This window comes from Lotus japonicus, chromosome 5, assembly GCF_012489685.1.
Source record: "Lotus japonicus ecotype B-129 chromosome 5, LjGifu_v1.2".
NCBI classification, from domain to species: domain Eukaryota; kingdom Viridiplantae; phylum Streptophyta; class Magnoliopsida; order Fabales; family Fabaceae; genus Lotus; species Lotus japonicus.
Genome location: NC_080045.1, coordinates 65,857,290 through 65,876,239, shown reverse-complemented (window position 1 = coordinate 65,876,239; position 18,950 = coordinate 65,857,290). Strand labels below are relative to the sequence as shown.

At 35.2% G+C, this 18,950-nt stretch overlaps 2 protein-coding genes and 1 long non-coding RNA gene across 6 annotated transcripts; all 3 read right to left on the bottom strand.

Moving 5' to 3' along the window:
• Positions 1 to 7: 7 nt before the first annotated feature.
• On the bottom strand, positions 8 to 4,541 carry LOC130716861 (transcription factor TGA2.2-like). Of its 3 annotated transcripts, none has more exons than XM_057566883.1 (10): positions 4,249 to 4,541; positions 3,982 to 4,162; positions 3,715 to 3,906; positions 3,016 to 3,123; positions 2,861 to 2,920; positions 2,370 to 2,435; positions 2,220 to 2,268; positions 1,140 to 1,411; positions 796 to 1,041; positions 8 to 417 (listed from the first exon to the last, which is right to left on the bottom strand). In XM_057566883.1, exons 1-10 carry the CDS (start codon positions 4,314 to 4,316, stop codon positions 268 to 270), a joined length of 1,392 nt encoding a protein of 463 aa, XP_057422866.1. In that variant the 5' UTR covers positions 4,317 to 4,541; the 3' UTR covers positions 8 to 267. The 3 variants fall into 3 exon arrangements, with proteins under 3 accessions (XP_057422866.1, XP_057422865.1, XP_057422867.1); XM_057566882.1 differs by having other exon boundaries at positions 2,358 to 2,435; positions 4,249 to 4,539; XM_057566884.1 differs by having other exon boundaries at positions 2,358 to 2,435; positions 3,016 to 3,087; positions 4,249 to 4,538.
• Positions 4,542 to 7,099: 2,558 nt separating this feature from the next.
• On the bottom strand, positions 7,100 to 13,603 carry LOC130718118 (serine/threonine-protein phosphatase 2A 65 kDa regulatory subunit A beta isoform-like). Its single transcript, XM_057568588.1, has 13 exons — positions 13,284 to 13,603; positions 12,797 to 13,191; positions 11,530 to 11,776; positions 11,261 to 11,373; positions 10,259 to 10,338; positions 9,842 to 9,983; positions 9,633 to 9,713; positions 8,759 to 8,863; positions 8,384 to 8,566; positions 8,214 to 8,306; positions 7,725 to 7,864; positions 7,562 to 7,628; positions 7,100 to 7,482 (listed from the first exon to the last, which is right to left on the bottom strand). The coding sequence occupies exons 2-13, from the start codon at positions 13,181 to 13,183 to the stop codon at positions 7,363 to 7,365; spliced, it is 1,758 nt and encodes a 585-aa protein (XP_057424571.1). The 5' UTR covers positions 13,184 to 13,191; positions 13,284 to 13,603; the 3' UTR covers positions 7,100 to 7,362.
• Positions 13,604 to 16,201: 2,598 nt separating this feature from the next.
• On the bottom strand, positions 16,202 to 18,646 carry LOC130718385 (uncharacterized). 2 transcript variants are annotated; one of them, XR_009012618.1, is made up of 4 exons: positions 17,665 to 17,906; positions 17,369 to 17,450; positions 16,871 to 17,036; positions 16,202 to 16,669 (listed from the first exon to the last, which is right to left on the bottom strand). It is a non-coding gene; the product is annotated as an uncharacterized LOC130718385 (long non-coding RNA). The 2 variants fall into 2 exon arrangements; XR_009012617.1 differs by lacking the exon at positions 17,665 to 17,906 and adding an exon at positions 18,547 to 18,646 and having other exon boundaries at positions 16,203 to 16,669.
• Between the last annotated feature and the right edge of the window lie 304 nt (positions 18,647 to 18,950).

Below are 18,950 nucleotides of genomic sequence, written 5' to 3'. Positions count from 1 at the left end.
AGTCATGTTTATAAAAGTTATGTGCTTAGTGAAAAGGTGATAATATACATACAATTTCTCAGAAGTTAAAAAACTTGTATACATCAAGATGCAAGATGCACGTAATTACCAATCTTCTAGATAATATTAGATCAGCAGGTAAGGAAATCAAGGCTTCTACAAAGTGTGGCCGACTATGAACCATGTTCATGCTTTGAAACTGGCAACAACCCATCAAAGTTCCTACACGTTAGTGATGTACCATAGATACATATAATATGTCAATGCCTAGTACTCTTTAGGGCAAGCTGACCATAATGAATTAAGTGCCCGAAGTCGTGAAATGAAATCATTTATGACAACGAGAGCCCGAGCAGCTTGGTTCGTCGTCAAAATTCGCTGCAACTGATGCATGGTTTGTTGCCTCAACAGGTCAGCCTAAGAAAGACGGTGGACATTCAGAATACAGTGCATATAAAAATTTGGAGTGTTTAGTGGTAGTAGTGAAAATTTTAGTAATAGGAAGAGGAGGCAAAAAATGAAGATTAACAATGATTTATGTTCTCACAGATAGCACAAAGCCTATGCTTTCTTCTTCCCTTTTTCACCCCAAGGTTCACAATATTGCAATCAATTAGGAAATAATACTAGTCCATTATATGCATGTTTGGAAGTCCTTCTACAATTGATTTTAAAACCATAATCAATTCTAGGGAGAAGCTTTCATGAGTAGTTTCTGATTGTCAATTGATTCTGAGAAAAAATAAGTTGATCCAAACATGCTATAGATTTAGTTACCAAGATTGCATCTCTTACCTGATGAAGGAAACTCTCTAGTGAGGCAAGCTTGGCCATTGCAATAGCCATTTGCCCCATGTACTCAGCAACATTTCCAGAACAAGTAGGCCCTAGGGATGTGGAGGAAAGTGTTTCTGAAAGAGATTGTTGCAATGCTTCCATCCCTTGAGATAAAGCATCCTCGGCTTGCTGAGAAGACTGTTGCAGATTGTAAATGCCTATCAGCTGCTGATCGGTTAACTGCTCAAGATGGTTCCTAACGATCTGAATCTCAAAACAAAATATATTGACATGAGTTAATATATACTTTAGGGTTTAGGGTTCAAGAGCAGAAAAAGCAGATGCTGAGATGGGTAGATCACCTTGAGAAGTTCAGATGAACGGTATCCACCAAGCCACATGAAGCATCTTTCTACAGGTGTCTTCCACATCCCAGAAAGCATGTGAAATATATCAGCCTTAGCACCTATACTCTTCAACCTACATAATTCATCATAATGTGCCATGACTCCATCAACCAGAAGATGCAGCTCCTTATCAACCATTTGAGAGTTTATGGCTGATCTTATGCCATTAATCAGATGTTGATGCTCATCAACCCACCGAGCATAGTCCATGTCGAATGCTAAAACACCTGAAGGTTTAAAAAAGTCGTCACAAATTGGCAATCACATACTCACATTCCCTCATATATCACAAATATTCAAATCTCAACACACTAAGCTTATAAAATTCAGCATGAAATTTGAGGTCAAAAGAATAGAAGCAATATGTTTTCCTTATCACTTTTGTCATTGTTTTATTATATATCTTTATATAGCTCATCACATCACTAACCAATGAGGGAATAAAAACTCACATTTGAGTTCCCAACCGTCTCTCACTCAAGTGAGTCACCACCACATTACTATGCTCACTCTCAAGTCTACAACCTTTTCGAGTACAAACGGCTCAACAGGGTTTTCACTAAGAGCGAAAGCGTGCTCCACAAACATAGGACATGACCAAAGGCCCATCACAATGCTCCACAAACATGGCTTGGACATAAAGCCCATTAGAAAGAGCCAAATACTCCACAGCACAAAGACTTCACAAACATATCTCATACCATTGGTTGGGAAGACATGGGAAGCTAGAAAGCAAGGGGCCTGCTACCAATGGGTGAAAGTACAAACCACTAAGATAACCTTACACCATATCTTAATCCTAAAACCTTAAAGCATTGATTATGAGTCGATTCTCTTGTATTATCTTTATCTAATCTCATACATCAATTCCCAACAGTCTACTCATTTACTTTTCTACTATTGACCAGAGAAGAGTTCCCATTGATCACTCAAGACTAGTAGAAAACGCACAAGCTAACAATTTTCTTCAGTACCTCAAAGCATCAAGAAGATCCTTCATAACTTAAAATGCACAAGTGAATCCTTCTTACTTACCATTTGCAACAACTGAGTGAGCATGATCCCCTGTAATTCCTGACACATCCTAGAGAAACAGCAACCCATGAAGAACACAAGTAAGATAACAAAATCAAACAGAAGAAAAAATTAACAAAAATCTCTAACTTTAAGCACCTGCTGACGTACTCTTTGGAGCTCTTGCTCCATTTGAGCAAGCCTAACTCTACTGTTCTCCAATTGCTGCACATATGCCTATTTAAAACCAAAACATATCAGCACAACTAAATAAGCACCATCCACAAGAAAATGGATAAATTGAATAGGTCCCATTTGGAAGAGCTAATTTGGCTTATCTTGTCAGACAAACGCTTATGCAACTATTAAGGGGAGCATATGTAAATAACTTATTTTGTTTTGAGCTTACTTGCATAAGCTACTCAGATTAACTTATATATAAGTGTTTAAACTTACCTATAACATACTTTGAGCTTACTTTAGTGAGCTAGCCAAATTAGCTAATAAATAAGCATTTCTCAAATTAACTTCCGAGATTAAGCTTATTGCCATGCATATGATTGCTTATTGAACTATTCACCCAAAAGCACAAGTAGTAGAAACACAAGGGCAGAAACAATTGAATATTAGATACACCAGTACACCACACTTGGATCAACTACCTTTTTCCTTAATCGACTCTTCCTTGCAGCCTCCCTATTCTGGACCAGTCTACGAAGAGTCTAGAAAAATGCATCCACATACATAAAGTATGAGCAATTCAATATAAATTGAATTGGTAAGCCACAAACTGTTGAAGTAAAAGGTAGTAGCAAACCTTCTGGTCTTCATCTTTAACCTTAGCCTTACTTTGATCCTTGGAGTCCATAACTACAACAAGTGGCTCTTGCTGAACTCCATTGTACCAAGACACGTTAGAGAAACACTGTCAGAGGACATTCATAGCAAAAAATATAAGCATGCACTTTTGCTATTCAGTATTCACATAACACTACTTATTACCCAAAATAATATAGTAAAATTTTCATACACATCTGAGGAAATGCAAGTGTTTCTAAAATATTGATTGGGAAAAAAATTTATGCCACGTATATGAACTCATGTGAAATTTCTCATGTTACTACTATACCTATTTAATATTTAATATATGAAGAGAGAGATAAACACAAATTTTCAACATAAGGGAACATAACATAAATTTCACTTAAGAGAATCCTAATATTTAATATATGAAGAGAGAGATAAACACAAATTTTCAACATAAGGGAACATAACATAAATTTCACTTAAGAGAATCCTAATCCATTGATCAAGCTACTATTTCCTCAGAATGACACCTAGAAGCTACTCTCAGAAGCTTCTCCACGGAACTGATTTTGGCTTCAGAATCAATTGTAATTTTTTTTCCAAATATGCCCTTAGGAAAGCCAATAACATGCAATTTGATGAAGCTTAGTTGCTTAGGAAATGTGGGAAAAAAGTAAACAGAGCTTGTTGGAGAAATGGAGAGACCCACTTGGTTTTTATCATCAGTATCAACATCAGTGGAGGTATCTTCAGTTTGTTGACTGTTATCAGCCATGCCTGAATCACCCCAATTCTCGTTCCCCAGCGGCACGGCGTTAAAAATGGTTCCTCTCTGAAACATTGGCTCTTGCCCTGTTTCAATGCACACTTCCCCTGTTGAAGCACACCCTCCACCAATGTTCTACACAAACAGATAAGGAACTCGTAATCTACCAGAGAGAGAGAGAGAGAGAGAGAGAGAGAGAGAGGAAAATACAGTGTTGAATGTCGCACACTGCAAGTTACTTGCAAGAACAGCAACATCACTCGACTTTGCACCAAACGCAGAGCCTGGAGAGAAAGAGCAACTTGAGCTTAAATCAACAGCATCTTGTTGCTGAAATGAACGTTGAATATCCCAGAACAGCGTTGGATTTTGGGTGGTGTCATCATCTCCCCTGTTTCAAAACAGAGAAACTCTGTTTAATGCTGAATGAAAACAAAAAACACATTTTGCTGCTGCAGCATATGAATCCATATTTACCGAAGGAAGAAGGAAGAATGAGTATAGAGTGGTGAGCTTGATTCAGTTGTTGTCTGGAAGCTTTGCATCGTTTTTTCAGCAAACTTAAGTAAACACTTTACAAACTATGCTTTCACTCTCTTTAGTAGGAACTAGGAAACCATCATAATGATAATTTTTTTTTAATGTAGTTACTACATGTTTGTGAAACAATTAATATCTTTATTTATTGCGGTTCGAATTTTGCTATCTGCCTAAGGGGGTCTAGCTTTCATGAGTCATAAATTTATGCTGTTTATATGCTTCTTCATGCTATTATAAAATTATTATTATTCATGTGAACTTTACTCAACAGTTTAAGTTTTTGGGATGAGTAATGATATATACACACCTCATTTTTAAAACACTTCATTTCCACCTCTTTTTATTTCTATCTCTCTCCTCTTACCATCTATCACATCTCATACTTTCTCTCCCTTACTTTTTCTTTTCTTCCTATCTCTTTCATCATTCCACCTCACACACCTCAAAAGAGAGGTGTGTGAGTAACATTACTCTTTTGGGATAAACATACTAAATAAGTTGTATATTAAATGATTAACTTTTTGTTGCTTATATGTATCTTCAATCGAAGACAACTCGAGTCGGAAACAATTCACATTATAGTGGAACTAACTCTCTTGATGAGTATTTAAATTGCTCTCAATATTTTGACGAGGTATGGTGAAAGCCAAAAGTCTTCCCAAGAGTCGGGCTCATCGAAATCGAACTCTCAACTTAGGGTTCAAACAACCACTTTTTACCGCTGCAAACGACAATAGTTGGATAAATGATTAGCTTGTATTTGAACTCAATAATCTAAAATAATTTTCAACCTTAAAAATAGAAAAAAGAAAAAAACCCATTTTTTCACATGTTGTGCGAAACAATTATGTCGTGCCATTTTTTTCTAGATTTTATTAAGGTTTGAAAGAGAAAAAAAGAGTTACACAAAGTTTTTAGTATCCTTAGACTTAACTTAAAGACTTAAAAGGACAAATTTTGTATGTCAGGCGGATTCAAATGGAAGTATCACTAATTTCAAACCTTAATACTGTTTAAAAACGGGTTAAACCCAGACTCAAGCCTAGTCTAAGCAGAGTTTTCCGTCAACTAGAGCCGGGTTCAGCTGGATGGATACCCACGACTTGAGGTTAAATTGTCATTCCTACACACAGAGGCTAGAGCAATGGTGGTGCATATGGGAAAGAGTTAAATGCTGAGACTGATAGGATAGGCATAGTGATGAGAATATGAGATTGAGGCAATTAAAAACATGAATTCCATTGTCCTTTTATTACTATTATTCTGAGCATTCAATTTAATGTTTGTTTGGTTCCAAAATACAAACCAGATAAAGAAAGAAGAGCTCGCAGAAATAGAGGCAATTAAAGTAAAAATCTTTGCTTGAAAGGAACCTCTTGGCCTTGGCTTTGGGTAAACCAGAAGCAGTGTGCAGTGTAGCATGGTGTTAATAGTAGCAGCAGCGTGTGTCAGAGGAATTATGTGCATTTTACGCTAATGTCATCAGAGTCTCAGCCTCGAACTGGGAGGGAGGGAAGTGCCTCAAATTGGGAAAAAGGTACCATGCATTTTTTCCGGCATTGGTAGTTTGCTACACATCTTTCCAAACAAGTCTTTTCTCTTCTGATCGTGTCAGAAGTCATTTACTAAAAAAGAACATTTTAAACATCTATATTTTAAGGGTCACTTATTAGAAACCTACAGTTAATAAGTAAATAATAGTAAATTTTGGATGGGTTCACGCCATGCATGGAAAATTATTTGATAGGACATATCAGCTATATTAAAAAAGGTCAAGTTAACATAGGTTTAAATATACTCTTAATTGTATGCTATGACCTATTCAACACTGGCATCATATCAGTCTCATCATCCGTTAAAATACAAAAATACAGCACTTTGCAGAAGCTTGCAGCAGGGGGGGCAGTGGAACAGTACCACAGTGGGATATCAGGGCTTCCAATAAAGACAAAACTATTTTATAGTAAAAATAAATTATAAACAATCCAAAACATATTCCAAATAGTTGAACCGTAGAACATCATTACTTCTCTGACAAAGAAAAAAAAAAGTGCACTCTTGTAAAAGGTGTCGGTTATTACAATAATTTTGTGTATTTAGATCAATGTTGTCGTTAAACAAAAAAAATCAATATTGTCAAATTTGATTATGGATAAAATTGGGAAATTAACTAAGGTAAAAGTGAGAGAAAGTAAAGTAATTCGTATTTGAATAAATATATTTATGAAAAAAAGTGATTGTTGTTACATGATATCGTGAAATCTCACAATTAATTATGTTCAAAATTTATAGCCACATCCCATGATTAATTTTAGAGCTAGAACCAATTATGAAAGAAAACATCCAAACAACTAAAAATTGTTTAGGTACAAAAGTCTAAGTATAATGTGAAACTAAGGTTAATGAGTGCGTTTATATACCCCTTGGGCACAACGAGGACGAACTTTTATTCCAATATAAAAGTAGGCTTGCATCTCCCTTCATTGCATTGGAAAGCCTTGAACGAACTTTTGAAATGGTGCAGACGAAAAAACAAACATAATCTGATATATTGGGATTAAAAGTCCATTTATTGAAGAATAAAGACTCCCCTGGTTATTGTAAGTTTTGCTTTGCTTAACCTAAGTTTTTTGTAACATAGCCTAAAATGTTAAACAACAGTACAAATAAACTAACATAATATATATCCCATAAATTAGCAATGAACGAAAGTTCCATGAATTGAAATTCATATGGAAGGGCTCGGGATATTATGGCACTTAATATTTGAAAGAAGTAATTCATCGCCTGGGACAAGGGACAAAAATAATTTATGCATAATACAATCAAGAAAAAGATATGAATATATAGAACATGGCATATAAGGGGAGCTAAATCACATCAATCATCAATGGCTAGTTACTCACAAAAACCATTTAAGATAACTGAAGAGCACTAAACATAACTAAGCAGTATTAACAAAACTAAGCAGTACTATATATGATAGCTTAGCTGGAAATATTAGCAGCCCAGCGAAGTCTTCAACCTAAATGGATGTTAAGACATTCCGGCCTAGGTAGACATCATGACATGATCAATTGCCTGGAGCGCTTGGTTGGAAAAGAATCGCACGTCAACATCAGGATCCTCACTGAGCTCAACTAGACAAGGGCGGATTGTCTTCTCCACCACCTGAATAGCAATGACGTTCACAGGATAAGAGTGGACAGAAAGAAAGAGAAACAAACAGAGGATGGAGTATAATACTTACAGACTGATCAACAATGGGGAAGATGGACTCTAATACTTTTGCCACATTGAACTTTATGTTGGGCACTCTATAGAGGCAACAGGCAGCAGTTAGAAACTTAAATGATCATATCGACCCTTACCCTATGACATATAGCAACCTTTTAAAAAGTAAAATAAATTACCTGTCCTTTGATGCTGAAACAACAACTGGCAATAATTTTGAACAAGTGATTTCAGATCCCATTACAGGAGCAAGCAGGGAGATAGCTCGAAGAATGGTCATCCGATACAAATAGTGTGGATTGTTAATCATATCCAAAACCTGTCCCCATACATTCAATAGTGATACTTGTGAAGTTGTATTTAGGACAATATCAGAAAAGTATTAGCGTATAGAAAGCAGATATTTCAAAGAAACTAGATACTATTGGTAGCTAATATTTCAGTGAAACTCGCTAAAGGGATTACTTAACAGGGGCTGCAGCCAAGGGAGAGAAAGGCTGAGCACAAAAATTTTAGAAATAAAAAAGAAAAAAGAAAAGGCACACACAAATCCAAGTCATAGGAATGGGTTTCCAGCAGATGACATGTACAAAACACATACGTAAATGAGTAATGGAACATATGTTGATGTACCATGCAGCAATAATAAATTAAGCCAATAGATGAACCTGTGGAATTATGTTCTGCATAGCCCAATCAGGACCAAATTCTTCAGCAAGACGTTTTATGTTGTTGGCAGCTGCTTCACGAATTGAATGAACCTACAAAAACAAAAATAGTCATGAAAAATTAAGTCCCAAAATTTATCCACACTAGCAGGGAAAAGGAGAGCACAAACCTTATCTTGTAACCACTGCATGCAGAGATTGCCAAGCTTGTCATCGAAAAAACCAACCCCCAATTGACTTGCCAATAAGGGTATATACTCTATAATTGCAAGCCGGACCCTCCAATGCCTATCCTCAGCAAGCTCAACAATTGCTGGTAATAAAGATTGAGATAACAGATCGATTCCGATAACCTGTAAGAAAATCTTGATCAACATCAATTTGAAAAGCTTGCAGTTGCTTTGCTTTTTGTGAGTATATGGTTGTGCTCACGAAAGGCCATAAATTAAAGAATAGGTATTGTATGCTAGTTTTGTGGCATCAGTAGAAGAAAAGAAAAAGGCTTTCAAGAGTCTAAAGCAAAAAACTAGAAAAACTGTAACAACCTGATTCACTTGATCAAGCTTGCTGATGATGTTTAGGCGCACATCAGGAAATTCATCCTTCAAAAGGCAAAGGAAAATAGGAAGAAGCTGCTCAATTGTTGCTTCCTGCATTGAAGATAAGGTAGAACTAAGAATCAAATTTGCTATAAAAGTTACTACAATCACAATCAGTGCAGGGGAAAAAGGCTTAGAGGAGTAATATTTATTGGAAAAAGAAGAAAGGTTGTGATCTATTGGAAACTATAAAAGGGCTAAAAAATGCTGCTTCGTGATTAGTTCTAGAACTCGAATATCCCAATCCAGTAAATTTAATACAGCAAAATGACGGAGTCAGTTACCATAAAGTAAACACACAAGCAGCCAAGCATAACCATATACAGATCACTAGCAAAATTAAGAAACAAAGTAATCTTTTGAAATGGTATGATGTGTGGACCAAATAAAGAATGTCTTTGCCAATTTATAATGCCTGGAAACCGCATCAAACCAAGATTTGGCAATGGCAGTGACATCTTTTCCTTCATTGCAGGCTGGGAGGATGAAGGAAGGGGAGGATTCAAAGGTCAATCTAGTTAATTACTGCATAGATAATCCAAGCCTGCAGTATGACATATGCCCTTCCCACTCACAGGGGACATATTTTAGCACTTAGTTTTTCATATTCCAATGGCCTACACAAAACAATCAGGTGGCATTTCTGGAAGTTGGGAGACATACTTTACCACCTAAAACACTTGTCCAGAATTCAGTTTTAGTTCATGATTATGCACCTAGACAAAATTCAATGCAATAGATTACACCTTCACAAATAGAGATACTGAACATTACTGTCAAGAGCAGAATGACAGCAGAGACTGCTATTTGATACTTATACCTTTCCTAACACTGGAGCCATTCCCATTATTACAGAAGCCAAAGCAGAGCGGACATGCTGAGAAGAATCTGATGACAATTCCTGCAAAAGTTGTTCCGGAGTTTTTAAACTAGTAAGTATAAATTTACAGTACAGAATTGCACAACCAAAACAAAAGAGGGTCTATGTATAAATGGTAATATTAAACATGAATCAGAATTTCTTCACACCTTCACACAAGGAAGAATATGCTGAATTGCAAGATCTGGACTTAAAATCCGGCAAAACTTAGTTACTTTTCCGGCAGCTGCTATGCGTACTTCAGCTTCATTATCTCGAAGCAACCGCACATAGGCAGGGACCAATTCCGTTCTTCACAACAATAGTAACAAGAAATTAAAATCTCAAGAAAGATAGATACATAGCTTGAGCTTGACAGTTGGACCTTAGTAAATGCAACAGAAAAATCAATATGGGAATCACAAGTTTTAGCATTAAGCTATTATCATGAACATTCAAAATCCAAAGTAGTGAACTCAGCTTATAAGCCATAATATGAGGATACAATATATTCACAGAGCATAGCACAGTGATGGAAGCATAATAAGATATGCAGCACTAATGATGTTTAGCCAAAAAAATAATACCTGGTAGGTTCAGGGCCTACAGCTTCACAGAGCTCGTATAACTGATTTGCAACCATGTAACGCACACGCCAAGACTTATCCTATCCAAGATCAACTTAAATCAGATCAAATAAATAAATAAAACTAAAAAAATATTTGGTATGGTGCACATAACATTTTACAGATATGTAAATGCAGGGACATGAATTAACCAAGGTATGTTGGACCATTGGGAAGGAAAAGGAATATAATAAAAACAAAGGGAAAAAGAGATTTTTCCACCGGGAGGGAATTAAATTATGATTTACTTTACCTCCTTGGATTTTTTAAATATACATTAGGAAAAAGAACGGTTAAATAAAAAAGGAAAATAATTATTAGAATTTTGGAGACCTAACTCTACCCCAAAAGCTAGCTCAAGAGGTGAGGATTGTCTTCCCATATATAAGGGCTATCTTGGCCATATCTATAGTCAATTGGGACTTCTCAACACCCCTCTCATGCCTAGGGCTAGACATCTGGAGCGTGGAATATATGCAAGAATGAAAACCCGCCTCATCAACTCATTCGCATGTTCATTCTTGGTCGATGCTTGCCTGCAATGGCCGACGGGGAGAAGTCACCAAATTCACATTTCCTTTCTCGGTTCATGCACGAATCTCCACTTCTCTTATGTACTTCATTAATTGTTAGTTTTTACACCAATGTATTTGAGTTTTTTTAATATGAGATGTTTAGTTGGCTTATTAAATATGTAATCTCATTTACGTTAGATGTTATTATGATTATATTTTTACCTTTTATGTAATTTGTTGTGTGTATCCATATATCAGCACACCCGTACTTTAGATTTTCGAAAATCTAGTATCTCGTACTTGTAACCTGTACCGTATCCGTGCAACAAAGCTTAATGACTACAGTCTACATATATTAATTGATTTCTTTTCCCATAAATACCTAAACTGACAAAATCAATTGATTCATATCTATATTCTAAGAAGTTTTATCCACCCCTAAATGTACCTGGGAGAAACTGACAATAACCGGGAGTATATGGGAAACACAATCTTGTGGCTCCAACAGCTTGCCAAGAGCAGCACAGCCCTCCACAGCCAACAATCTGACAGAATCTTGATCTGATCGAAGTGAAAAAAAATACAATCACATATTGACAAAGCAAAGTACATTCAGGAACAGATAATAGATTCTAGAAAACAATCAAACGACCCAGTGCACTAGACAAATGACAAACACTTCCATCTAAATAGAACATGAAATGTTTATATCATTACCATCCTGCGTAAGTTCCTCGAAAATTGACATAATGTCTGCCTTCAAATGAGCATATTCAACAGTTGCAGCAAATTTCCCAAGGTTTGCTGCAGCAGATCTTCTAACCATAGGCATGTCGTCCTGACATAATTGGTTGTATATTGATCTCAGCTCTGTCTTCGAGTTTTCTGGAGCACTTGGGTATGCAATGTGGAATAGTCCACATGCAGAGACTCGGGCAGTAAACCACTCACCTGCTGCCAATCTCTGAACACAGAAATGATATCATGTCAGAATGTTTAACCAATACAGCAGATGAGAACTGGAAGGATATATATAGAACATCATAAACGATAAACAAGCACGATCTGATCTTACGAAGAATAAATACTTTTCCTTCTTGACATGGCGAAGTGTTGGACATGTTTTCGATACTGACTACATGTTAGACACTCCTGATCAGGTGTCCTATTAAAAAACTATCTTTTATTGGCTATGAAACTTAGCCAAGACAGCATGGAAACGCAACTTTGACACTTCACAAATATTCAAACAAAGCTTGAGATTTGAAGGATACAGCTCTTAACGAAAAGTTTAATTTTCTTTTTTAATAACTTAGGGAAGGCCAACTTAGATTATAGTAAAAAAGTCGAAATGTTAAGAAATGTCTCCTACACACTTCATTTGGAAATGTCAGTTCTTCCTCCATTCGCTCCTTATGCCCCATAGCATGTATATATATGGGCCGTATTAAGTGAGAGAGGAGCTAATCTTGACCATACAACCATGCATAGATGGTTAAGATTAATTCCTTTCTTACTCGAAAATAATACACTCCTCTTCGGACACACACATACTGACATGCATCTATACTACATATATAGACACACATATGCATGCATATCTATGTAGCAACAATGTGCTTGTTGGTGTGTCCATAGCTTTGTACATGCTTCAAAGACTAGGACTTGTATTATCACTTAGCAACAAAAAAAATGCTAGATACTGGAACAAAATATTTGTTGAGTGAAATAAGGAACATATTAAACATCATTTAAGTCAAACCCAGGTCCATTAACCAATCTATATATTCATAAGTATCATTGTATCAAGTAGTTCACATAATAGGAAAATGTCAAATTCCAGGAAAGTAAAATCAATGTGATAATCAAAACACACTAGGCACCAAAACCATGAAAAGGAAAATTCTTAAGTAGCATTCATGATAGATTCCAGTTAAAGTCATAATATAAACATTTACACTGATTAGGAAAAATGTTCACTAACCTTCACCAAGGGTATGAAAAATTCAACCAAATCACTCTCCCTCATCTGAGATCCAATTCTACAAAGTGACTCCACAGCTTTATCCCTCACACAAGTTTCCTCAACACTGCCAAGTGTCTCAAGAGGTGGAAGCAACACACTGGCATGCTCCACTCCCCCAACATAAGGAATAAATACTCCCAACTCCTCTGCCATGGCAAGAAGCACCTCATCATCATCATCATTATTCTCAATCAAAAACGGAATCAACTCTTTACGCGTTCGCTCCTCCCCGAGAGCACGCGCAATCGTCGATAGCCTGCGAATTGAATTCAAACGCAGCTGGATATCATCGTTTTTGAGCTCGTCTATAAGCACCGCTATTGGATATAGTGGTTCATCAGCCATTGCTGCCTCTGGAAGAATCAGCAAATAAATCACACTGTTAGAAGATCAAATACAAGCTAGCGCGTAAAATCCAGGTAGCAAGGAGCAAAGTATCGTGAACCTGTAACGCGAAAGTGATGATTTGCTTCGATTTAGCGAGCTGAAGAAACGAAACTATGGAGGTGTTGCAATCTTCTTGTGGTGAATCGTTGGATGCAGTTGAAGGTGGATTTTAGAGACGTATTATTGGGAGGTGAAATGCATGGACTGGACACTGAAAACCCTAACACCGGAGGAGGAGGAGGAGGCGGAGGAGGAAGACGACGGAGGAACGGAGCTATATGTCTCCGGAAATAGCATTGGTCCGTGTTTTCTAGATTTTAAGTTTTGAGTTAACTAAAGCCTTTGGTCCCTGAACTTTGAGTGAGTGCTGACTTTAGCCCCTCGCTGATGTAATTTTCCAAAACTGTCTCCACATAGGGAAATAGCTAGCTTTGATCCTCGCTTGAGAAGTGGCTCAGGCCAACTTGCCAAGTTTCTAGCAGCCGAAGACAATTGGTCTTAAAGCATACTTGTAAGAAATAGAAATTATAAGCCAAAGATAACGTCTAATGGAAACCAATAGCTTCCGCCAAAATCGAGGACAAAGCCTCTAAACAAAAAGAAGTCAGAACAACCATAATCAAACCATGGCTATCTCTAGCAATGAAATCAAGGTCATCCATATTTGATGTCGAAAGAGAAGCATTAAAGTTGACCTTAATCACATTACATGTACAAAGGGTGGCACTAAGAGTCCATCATTACTATACAACACGATGTTAGGGACAAAGAAACCAGCATTGGAAAGAAAATAAATTATGGATCAAAATAGAAGGAATAATTGTGCGACCATTTCATTAAATTTGTCTTCAATTAAAATAAGTGATTAAGATTTGGTTGATACATACTAAATATTTACATTTTTTTTTTCTAAAACTATCGGTTTTTTTGAATATAATGTATATAAAGAAAAACTCTTTACCAAAAATGTACTTCAAAAATAATTTACCAAGAGAAATTCATTATTTGCGACGGAAACTAATCCGTCAAAAAATCCTGGTCAGCGCATTTGCGACAGATAAAAAATCTGTCACGAGTGTTTGCGACGGAGTATAAATCCGTCACAAAATCCTTGCTAGTGAATCGGGAAGAAAACTAACTCTTTGTTTGGTTTGGAAAGAAAAGAAAGGTTAAAGAAAGGAAAAAGAAAGGAATGTGGGGTGATTTCTTAAGTTGTTTGGTTTAAGAGAAGGGGAAAGAAAAAGTGAGTGGAAATAAAAGTTTGTATTTATGCAATGACAAAAATACCTTGATCTCTCTTTTATTTTTAAAATATGTAAATAATATTTTACTTTCTCATTCAAACTGAAAATAAAGGAAAAAAATTTACGTTACAAAAAAAACTAAAAATAAAGGAAACAACATTTATTAAAAGAAACGGAAACGGCACTAGATAATACGTTTTACATTTTAAAAAAATTGCATTTGAAAAAATGTATATGATTTAACATTTATGATAACATACGTAAGCTTTTTTTTTTGTTGTACATATCATCAATGTAATGGATGAAAAGTTAATTTTCGATTTTTTTAAATCATAGGCAATATAATATACTAGTACTTTTACCCGTGCGATGCACGGGGATATCCATTTTTATTTATAGCGTGAAATTTTTCAAAATATATGACATTTTTGTTATGTTTATTTAAAGAAATTTTTTGAATAAACTTAATTTTGGCTGTAAAATACATAAATTTAAATATTTTTTATGTGTTGACTGTTGAGTGTGCCTAATTTTGTTTTGTAACAACATAATAATTATATTTATTTATACTGGATTGTCTTGATGAATTTCCTGAAATAAAAGGAAACAATAGAAAAATAAAATATAATTAACGGGTTATTTTTATTTTAGAATATTTTTAGTAGAATTATAAAAGGCATTGAAGAATTCATTATATTAATTGCAATAACTACATGGTATTACCATCCAATTGTTATTCCGGTAACATATTTCCTCTGAAAAGAAAATCATAAAAGAATATTTATGAATATAATTTTATTAAATGATTTAATATGTTTTTTTATTTGTATATAAAGATCCTAATATCTAGTTTAATTTTCATTTATATATTTGGGGCGGGGACTCGTTGGGCAATGAGATCTATCCCTACCTCATCCTAAGTTTGTCTCGGGGAATTTTCATCCCCACAGGTAAAAATTCTTCAAATAAGGTCTAAGAGGGTGCTCTTTGTTTCACATCTTCATGAAATGTTTGTTCTCATGAAATTTTCTCATTCAATAATATTTTCGTCTTAAAAAAAAAATGATTGCCCTGAAGAAATCATTACCAAATCAAAGAGCTAGTTCTAGCACATTTATACATTCTCAGGTAATATGCCAACATATAACCTCTTGGTATTTGTACCTGCAACATGACTTATAGTTCGTGCCTTTGACCACTCCAATGCAAATACCTCAATATAAAATATGTGAAGGGCACATTTTTAACTTTGATATTATTTAACCTAATTTTTCTCATGAGTCATTTAGACATTGTTATAATTATGCATTTTTATTATAAAAAAAAAAAATTGGAACTACATGAAACCTGGCATTGAAGAAGGTTAGCATCATAGTTCCATTTGGCTAACCTTCTATCTGCTATGTATATATTATTTATGACTCATATTTAGCTGTTTATCTTCAGCTCTTCTAATTAATAATTTTTAATGTCTTTCATCCGTTACAAATTAATGTCTCTAATATATTACAAATTAATAACTCTTAATGTCTCTGACCCGTTACAAATTAATCACTTTTAATGTTTTTTCATCATCTATAGTGACTATATCTCTTGGACTCACCTACCAATATTATCTTAGTCCTTTTAATTCCAAAGACTATTTTATCTAGTCTTTCATCAGGAACATTTGTGGTTCATTTTCCCCACATGTTCCAACCACAGCTCAACCAACAATGCATAAGCAACCAATGGAAAATCATAATCCACCCTTGACAACCATTATTGAATTGGGGAAAAAAGGACTTGAACCTTTTTTTGCCTCATTCGCAAACTCTTCTTTCCATACAGTATAAACAGGTTACAATATAGGCAAAAAAGGAAAAGGCAAAAGGAGTTACATAAGGGGCATCCATTTTAATCTCACCATACGTCTTAGATCAAGTTGCTAGAGCCTAGAGAGCCGTATAAGATCAATAGAACAAATGCATGTTGAAAGTGCTAAAAAAAATAGAAAAGATAGAGGAATTAGAGAACTGTCCATGCAATGATCTAATTTTCTTAAGGTTCCCTCTGATCGAGCAAGGATTCTTCTTTCACCTTCCATAGCTTGTTAGCAGACAGGTAAAACGGCAATCACCAATTCCCTATCGGCTGTGATTCTCTTCACAATTGGTCCTCTAATTCATTCTATTAATAGTCCAACCTTAGCAGACCTCTTCTGTAAATAAAAAGTTGAATATGAGTTAGGAGAAATTGAAGTAGAAAAGAAAAAAAAAGCAATCATAAACTTTCCCAAACCAAGCAATTTAGCAAAAGTAAAATCAACTTGTAGAGTAATTCATTTTTTAACCTTTTTCTGGAAAAACAAAATTAATTGAACTTCCTTCAGTCTTAAATTTCCAGCACTCCAAAAACATACCCTCTGTAGTAAATGTGTCTACCCTATAAAGTTGAAGTGTTTGATTTGCAATCTCATGATCAAATGTCCACTGAAATGTATCTCTGGGTAAAAAAGATAGTCCAACACCTGTTCAATATATGGTAAGGAACTATTTAAGGAAGTCTTGTAATGTATCCACTCCAATCTGTAGAAGACAATTGTAGCAGTTTAGTAAATAAATGTAACATGTTTCTTGAACTTATGAAAAATGACTAAATTACACGCACTATAAACTAAAGTTGTCTATCAAACCCAAAATCAAAATGGACAAATGATTTGGATAAGAATGTAGCATCATGATGATAAAGGCTAAGAAGATACCATGATTTTCCGTTGATTTATTAAAGCACAATCACCAATAGCATACACAGATTCACATCCCTTCACTCGCAACAATTCATCCGTTGCTAAATCCTAACTTATATAGATTACAGATATAGCGGTTAACAATGATTTTAAGCTAATGAGAAAACAAACCTTTAAATACTCATTTTCAATTATAATGGATCTCCAACAGACTCCATTAAGTAGCAATGTTCAGTCTTCTCCCAGTAATAACCTGTGGGAATCACAATGGCATGACTAAGCAATTGTTACTACATAAATTAGACTTTCAGACACTTGGAAATATGGACAGTCAGACACTACCGTATTCAAATAGCAAAGATTGTAAATGGTGACAATATATATACTTTTAATTCAATGTTATTGTTTTTTGTGAGGTTTAAATTGTCTATGAAAGGCATGTGCCTAAATGAATTAATGGTACTCACAGGGACGGTAGCTGAAGCAGATCCAATTGCTCTAATTTCGCAGATATTAGAGATGAATGGTTTGACAGATGGAATGATGGAACTAAATGATTATATAGAAGGAGTTTCAGTAGCGTATGTTTCAGCCGTTACACTTGTTTGATGAATAGCCTGTTTTGGATATATCATAAAGCTTGTTTTGGAGAAGAATAGCCAGGGTGATTATCATATACTATGTGTAACTCTTCCATTCTTTCTTCTTATTTCAATTAATTCACAACATTATCTCAAATTCCATATTGCATTCCTATTCTTAAACTGACATCTAAAGAGTGATTTTAGTAATTACCTAATAACCAACCACTGAAAAGCCTTAAAAAAATCCCATTAATTTTTCAGTTACTCATATAGAAATATAAATTTGGATTTCAATATTTAACTTCAGTTTCAATATATTTACATCTTCCTTAAAACGGTTGCTATAGCATTAAAACTCTCATTTACCATGCTTTGATTGAAAAATAATTATTAGAAGCACAAAAGTACAACAAAAAACGCAGAGTACATTCTGGACTAAAAATCCCATGCCTATAGTAAATCCAAAATCAAAATGACTATCAATCCAAAAAATATACCAAAATAAAAAATAATGCATCAAAGTATGACCCTCACATGAATTTCATGAGCATTAACCCAAAGAGAAAAATAGGACATGAACTTTTTTCATAAGACATTGAAGCAACTTGCTCATAAAGTTGATGCTGGTTGTACTTCTCAGCATACTCGGGGAACATTTTCTTGAATTATGCATTGTATGGAAAATTATGAAGTGAATGAGAATAAACTGTGAAACACAAAGAACCTTCTCACTAAAGTAATGAATAGCATGTGCAATATACTTACTTCTTAAAATTGAAAGAAATGGAAAATTTTGCTAGAGTCTGTAGTAGTGGTGTTCACACTGCCCGTGTATGGTATGGACTGTTTTCCATGAGCATAAGAGAAGTCCCTCATATATCTCAAGAAAACAAAGCATGCATAGTGAAGTCTCAAGTACCTGTTGAGTACCTGTTGTGCTGCATCTTCAACCCGTTCTGCCTCTACATGACCGTATCAGTGAAAACTGGAAAACCTAGAAATCTGACAGATGCGCGCGCTAGAGACACCTAATGTGAGTGAATGGGTTTGCGACGGATACTGTTTTCGTCACAAAGTCCTTGCCATTTTCTTTGCGGCGGATACTTTGCTCGTCACAAAATTACAAACATTTTTTCCACAAAATTATGAACAGTTTTTCCACAAAAGCC

What these genes read in the sequence shown, in the direction of transcription:
- LOC130716861 (XM_057566882.1), bottom strand. Translation starts at nt 4,316, where the DNA reads ATGCAAAGCTTCCAGACAACAACTGAATCAAGCTCACCACTCTATACT. An exon ending in TTAAAGATGAAGACCAGAAG is followed by an intron (nt 2,921 to 3,015) that starts GTTTGCTACTAC and finishes GCATTTTTCTAG; the next exon opens with ACTCTTCGTAGACTGGTCCA. An exon ending in GTTCATCTGAACTTCTCAAG is followed by an intron (nt 1,042 to 1,139) that starts GTGATCTACCCA and finishes TTTGAGATTCAG; the next exon opens with ATCGTTAGGAACCATCTTGA.
- LOC130718118 (XM_057568588.1), bottom strand. Translation starts at nt 13,183, where the DNA reads ATGGCTGATGAACCACTATATCCAATAGCGGTGCTTATAGACGAGCTC. An exon ending in GTAGGCCCTGAACCTACCAG is followed by an intron (nt 9,984 to 10,258) that starts GTATTATTTTTT and finishes ATTGTTGTGAAG; the next exon opens with AACGGAATTGGTCCCTGCCT. An exon ending in TGGCTCCAGTGTTAGGAAAG is followed by an intron (nt 8,864 to 9,632) that starts GTATAAGTATCA and finishes TCTTCAATGCAG; the next exon opens with GAAGCAACAATTGAGCAGCT.